Source organism: Ovis canadensis, chromosome 2 (assembly GCF_042477335.2).
Source record: "Ovis canadensis isolate MfBH-ARS-UI-01 breed Bighorn chromosome 2, ARS-UI_OviCan_v2, whole genome shotgun sequence".
NCBI lineage: Eukaryota > Metazoa > Chordata > Mammalia > Artiodactyla > Bovidae > Ovis > Ovis canadensis.
Window position 1 is genome coordinate 112,006,864 of NC_091246.1, and position 6,324 is coordinate 112,013,187.

At 48.1% G+C, this 6,324-nt stretch overlaps 1 protein-coding gene across 6 annotated transcripts in view; it reads right to left on the reverse strand.

Moving 5' to 3' along the window:
- Positions 1–5,539, reverse strand: part of CLCN3 (chloride voltage-gated channel 3) — a 98,027-nt gene extending 92,488 nt beyond the window's left edge. For 2 of the 6 annotated variants that reach the window (XM_069576781.1, XM_069576778.1), the window contains exon 1: positions 5,303–5,539. Coding sequence is in view for 2 of the 6 variants with exons in the window: in XM_069576785.1 (XP_069432886.1) it covers positions 5,303–5,333 (31 nt within the window). In the remaining 4 variants the exon portion in view is untranslated. Of the gene's footprint in view, positions 1–5,090 lie in introns of all 6 variants that reach the window. The other 4 variants (XM_069576785.1, XM_069576782.1, XM_069576779.1 and 1 more) reach the window with 4 other exon arrangements.
- Positions 5,540–6,324: the final 785 nt, after the last annotated feature.

Sequence of the window (6,324 nt, forward strand, 5' to 3'; positions counted from 1 at the left end):
ACACCACTGACTCCACGAGATGGTGAAGGACAGGGAAGCCTGGCATGCTGCAGTCCATGGGGCTGCAAAGAGTCGAACACGGTTGAGTGAGTGAACTACAACTGTAGTCCACGTTGAGCGACTGTCTGTATAAGCTGTAAGACACAGGCTGAAGCTTGTTTCTGGATGTGTGGATGTCCAATTGCTCCAATGCCATTTGCCAAAAAGGTTACCTTCCTCCCACTGAATTGTTCTGGGGCCTCTGGTAAAAATTAGTTGGGCTTATTCGTGTGACTCTGTTTCAGAGTCCTCTGTTCTGTTTCGCTGATCCGTGTTTCTGCACCTACAGCAATAACACACAGTCCTGACTACTGGAGCTCCTGACGTTGGAGAGATTGATTTCTCACACCTGATCCTTATTTTCCGAAACTGTTTTTGTTTTTCTAGTTTCTTTGCTTTCCCATATTTATTTTAGAATAGTCTGTCTGTATCTACAGAATTTTCCTGGATCAGTTAACTGTCTATGGTGTGAATAACAAACTGATCTATCTGTATTTGGATGATGTATGAGAACTGAAATTCAACGAGACCTAAGCTGAACACAAACCTGCTTGTCCTCCCCCTCTCACTATCTCAGTTTACAGCATCACCATTTACCTAGTAGGCAAAATCAGTTTTCCAAGTTACTAATTAATGTATTGGACAAACTTTCTGCTGAGCACCCATCATGTGCTGGGGGGTCCTGAGTAAGAAGAGGTCCCTATTCCCGAGGCGGTCAAGGTGAAAGACACACAGGTAACGGCACACAGTATGAGAGGCACACAGGGGAGGTGCACGGCAAGTCCACGCGACGACAGGAACAAGCTGCTGCCTGGGAAAGTCTGTGAACACCGAAAGAGGACACAAGCGCTGCAGGGTTAGGAGGGGTTAACTAGGCCGACCGTGAGGCAACAAGCCGATGAAGGGGAAAGCAGCGTAATACAACCTGCTCAGGTAGCTCAGCAAGAGGTGGGGACTAGAGAGGAGCTGGGGAGGCGCCCAGAAGCAGGGAGGGGCTCTTGGGTTCTGCTGAGGAACCAATTCACTCACTCATGTCAACACAGGGTAAACCACAAAGTCTTCAAGAGAAGTCGCCTGACGGGAAGTGAACTTTAACGAGCCACCCGTGGCGGCAGTGTGGAGGACAGTCAAGCCGGGTGGGAGACTGAAGACCAGCTCTGGGGAGGAGTCCGGGGCCCTTACTCCAGGGGACCCTTCAGCACCCCTGAGTATAACAATGAGGGCATCACTGCACTGAGTCACAGCGGCACAACAGAGCAGAAAGGGCTGTAAGGACCACGGAGGGGGCCACGGCAACTAACATGCGAGGCAGGGAGCAGGGGAACCCAGACACCTGCTTGGTTTCTGGCTTGACTGATTCAAAAGAGCTGGAAGAAGCAAAGCGTCGTCTCCTGAAGCTTACAGGACTGAACACCAGAGAGTGCTTTCCAAACGCTGGATCGAGGCCAGACTAGGGAAGGGGGTGGTGACTCTGAGCACCGACGTGGTCCCCAGACTGCACACACTGAGCAGTGCGGCCCAGAAGTGGGGAGACTAGACACGCGGCTCAGGGGCCCAGAGCTGAGGGAGGAGTCTTCAGAACTCCAACAAGGCTCTGGCTTCTCATCAAGGGAACTGGGGAGGGCTGAGGACCACGGCTAAGCTTCCAAGGCGCGTCTGTCAGCTGTCTGAGAACAGCAGGCACAACCAGAGAGGGGCAAAGGAAATCCCAGGTGTCAGCAACCAGAGAGACGAACGAGAGTCTCAGGACCGATGACAGCGGTGAGGGGAAACCCTGAGTGATCTATCACTTGGCCCCAAGGAGCTTTCTGGTAGAAACATCGCAGGAGCTAAATGAGCAAGATACTAGTCCAAGATTAAAACGTGACCATGAATTTCTTTTTTTTTTTTTTGTGACCATGAATTTCAACAGAATCACTTATTCCTTTACTGAAGCTTATAAAACAGCAACTGTAAAAAAATAAAACATAATACAAATAAAATTTTTATTGATTGATGGCATAAATTACATTTCCTACTGTCCTCAGTGATATGACAACTTTTTCCTACAAATTTGTAAATATCCATATAATAAAAGGGGACACACGTCACAAAAGACACCAGAACTGTTTGAAGAGTTCAGAGAGAAAACCACATCCCACTGTAGCTGATGATGACAAGCATTCTTTGGGAGAGATACACGACCCGGATCTTAAAAATGGGGGCAGAGGGCATTCCCTGGCGGTGCAGAGGTTAGGACTTATAGCTTCCAGTGCTGGTGGGGACTTGGGTTCAAACCCTGGGCAGTGAACTAATGTCTCACAAGCCATCATGACACAGCTGGAAAAAAAAAAAAAAAAAAGACCGGACCTCACTGGGGCAGAGATGAGAGAGGAGGTTAGTTAGCTGAAGCAAAAGCACTAGCATGAATCAAGCTATGGAGTCAAGAGGGCAACAAAGACATTTATGGATGAGAGTTTATGCACAGAACACAGGTCCAGCACAAAGTTCATGGGCAAATAAGCTGGGGTAATAAAACACACCCCCTAGAAATGTCGAAGCTAACAGCACGAGCAAGGTTCTTGAGAAAACAAAACTTAACAGTTTCTCAAATCTATTTTGCAAAGGACTGGTTCCTCCATCCCTTACAACATCATGAAACATAGATCACGTCAGAACATCACCGGATGAAAGAATGTATCCTGATACAAATAGTCAGTACTTCCAAGAAACAACGATAATTAAACTGCTTTCTTCCCAATGTAACATTTGTTGATATTTTACCCTACTGTCCATTGAGATAGCTGCATGTCTACATCACTGCACCTTTTGTATTTTTCTTTCAAAAAGTACTAAATGCATAACCTGCTAAAGGAAGCGGCTATCTACTCTGAAGAAAATTTCCTAGATTCAAAATATTTTTTAGGTCCAGTAAAAAAGTTAAATACCAGATGATTTTAAAAGAAAAACATACACACAAGTATAAGGCTAAGACTATCACAAGCAAAAAGGTAAACAACCCAACAATAAGATGCTGTGGAAGACGTACACTTTGAAAGCTAATTTTCATGATTTTATAAGACAGAAACTGTTCAACTACTTCCCATGAGGGCAAGAAATATGTTTACCTAACTTCGTTCCAATCAAAGCTGCATAACAAATCTCTCTATATTTCAGCAATGCAAATGGGCAGTTTCCCCATGTAGATTCACCTTTCATTTCATTCTTAACTGAAGAATAATGATCTTTAAGAATCAAAATGTATCATAGCTACTATGTTTAAATACACATGTGAAAGTACAATTAAAAAAAACACAACAGTTTACTGAGTCATGAAAGAAGAATTTAAAAAAAGGATACTCCAGAGCTTCGATGATTGTATATTACTTTTATATGGAAGAATGAATGGACCTATGATACCATCTCTCACCCTACCATTTCTTCCAGTATTTTGTTGTCTTACTTGCCTTTAAGGGCAGCCACTGATAGCAAGAGGTCTGAAATCACACTGTCAGGCTTCAGTCTCCGTTCTGACACTAACTGAGACCTCGGGCAAGGTAATCAGATCCTCTATGCATCAGTTTCCACGTCTCTATGATGGGAAAAATCAAAGTATCAACTCCAAGGAGCTGACATGAGAACTCAGATAATACACAAAACCACTTCAGAAAGATCCCGAACTACAGAATTTGCTCAGTAAATGCTAACCCTTATCATATTTTAGGTCCCTGCTGAAAAGTTTGACTAGAAACTAAGCTGAAAGTTCCACAAAGCGGTGACAGTGGCCCAGCTTCTCAGGATGCTGCTCGACCCACCACAGAGATCAAATCTGGCTTCCTGAGCAGTCTGAAAATTATTACCAACAGGTCACAACAGGAAATGGAAAGCCTATCACCAACATGAGCTGGAAAACAGCCAACTCACTAACACAAAACCATAACGTGAGCAAATCTTTCCCCTAAACTGGATCTATCCAAAGCTAGGTTAAGTCATTTGCATATGATTGAAAATATACACTAAAACACAAGTTCCAACTAAAGATGTAGGTGCTATACATTCATATTGACCTCTTAAAATAATTTCAGGTGTTTTTCAAACTAAGAATCAGTCTTTGAAGAGTGTGGGGGGTAAGGTGTGGGAGGAGATGCAATCTGCCCTGGGTTCTGCCAATAACAGGCTGTTCCTATCAACCAGAGGTCATAAACTGCAGGCTTAATTTGAGTAAATATCTGTAAGGCACACACCTGGCTTTTAAGCCCTATTGTGTAACAAAAAACAATCAGCACTGGCACCTTTTAAGGTGAAAATCAACCATCTATACAGGAGCATTTTAACTCCTGCATGTCCTCTCCTGCTACACAGCATTTTTTAGTGACTCACAAAGCAAGTAAAATAGACTGACATCAAATTATTTATGTAAAGACTCAACAATCCTTTGATTGTTGAATAAACCACATAAACCACAATGATGCTGAAGGAACTGAAATGCATGGCTCAAAAAGTGTATAGTTTGCAGAACTGAACTTCTGAATTATAAAAAGATAATAATAAAGTGCAGTCACTCATAAAAAATTTATCTCATAAAACAGAATTTTCTTCCAAAGGAAACACAAATTCCAGCCCCTAATATGCATAAGGTGTACGTAATTGTCTTCTATGAGCTCCAGTTTTAAAATGTTGTGCAAATAAAGCACATTATATAAAAAATTAATTTCTGTGTCTACGGTGGTTTCCAGCCCAAGTTTAAGATCAAAACACAAATGCTATGTATACACACAAACTATGGCTTCATATACACATAAATCTTTTAAAAACTGACACTGAACAGTAAGTTTATATTTGGGCAAATTTCGCGAAAGTGAAACCCACAATCTCTTCCTGGCACCTACGTCCACTCTGTTCAAAGGTCTTTCGGCAGTTCCTGAAGAAAGCAGGTGCAAGCTTAAAGAACGGTCTCGGGCCTCACCTGCCGCTGGCGGGGTCAACGTCCCGCAGGCCAACCCGTCCCAAGATCTGGATGGCGAGGCAAGCGACGCCGGCCCCGCTGGCTCCCGGCACCCGCCATCACTCACCTCGCCGCTCAGGGGCAGAGCAGCCCCGGGGCCGCGTCCTGCGCCGCCGGCGGGCTCCGCATTTGAGGACGGCCGGCGCGCCCAGCCCCACCGCGACCGCGACCCACAGGCTCAGCCAGGCGGGAGCCGCATCAGGTTGGAGCCGCCGGCTCTGGGGCCCTGGACTCGACCCGCTGCTGCCCCGAATCAAACACGACCGCCTTAAAGCTCACCTCCCTCTGGAGGGACCACAGCTGCAGCCATGCTCCAACTCGGGGAGAAACTGGAGCGGCCGGCCGCCAGCACCCCTCCTCGGCACTCGGCCCAACTCTGGCCACAGGCTGACGGTACCGCAGGAAGGGCTGCGGTTCCGAATCGTCCCGTCCGACCCAGCGACCCCGGGAAGCGGACAGGAGCTGCTAAAGCAGGGCCGACAGGTGCGTCGGCGCCTGACGTCACCGCGTAGCCGTGATCGGCCGCTCAGCGTCCGGACCGGTTGGAACCGCGTAGGTGCCCATTGGGCCGTGAGGGAGCAGGGGGCGGGACTTGTGGAAAATGGTGGGCGGGGCTTATGGAGGCAGGGGCGGACTTTGTGGGAGCAGTAGGAGGGTCGTGAGGAACGAGTGGGAGAATCAGCTGGGAACAAGGGCAGGCCTGTTGGGAACAGGGGGCGGGCCGTGTAGCTGCAGGGGCGGGCCTTAGGTGTGGTGGGCGGGCCGTGTGGAGGCAGGAGGCGGGGCTCGGGCACCATGGGGCGGGGCCGATTGGGGTGTGACCTTTCCCAGGTGGTTTGTCACGTCCCGCAGGCGGTGGGGTCCTCCTGGTGGTGACCTCGCGAGAGGACAGAGGTGGCACCTGACTGCACGCGCCGAAGGGCGCTGAGCGAGCCCCGGGCGGAGGAGCACTGCGGCCTCCGCAGGCGAGTCTGCAGTGGCAAGAGCCCTGGTTCTGGGGACAGCCAGCCTGCCAGCCCTTACAGGTGGCACGAATTCTCAAAAACGCTTGGAAATTGACTATTTTGGAGAAAACACGCAACCTGAGGAAGATTTGAATGGCAGAGCTGAATGGACTTTCTCTTGGCAAACACTTGAGGAACTCCTAAGGTGTGCCAGTGCGGATTCCAAGAGCAGGGAGGGCCGCTCAAGGACAGGCCGGTATGGGGCTCTGCGGAGTGGGGACGGCCTGAATCGCGAAGAGTGACCTCTGACCTGGAGCTCGGGAGGGGGGATGGTCAACAGCACCTGGTGGCATAGGA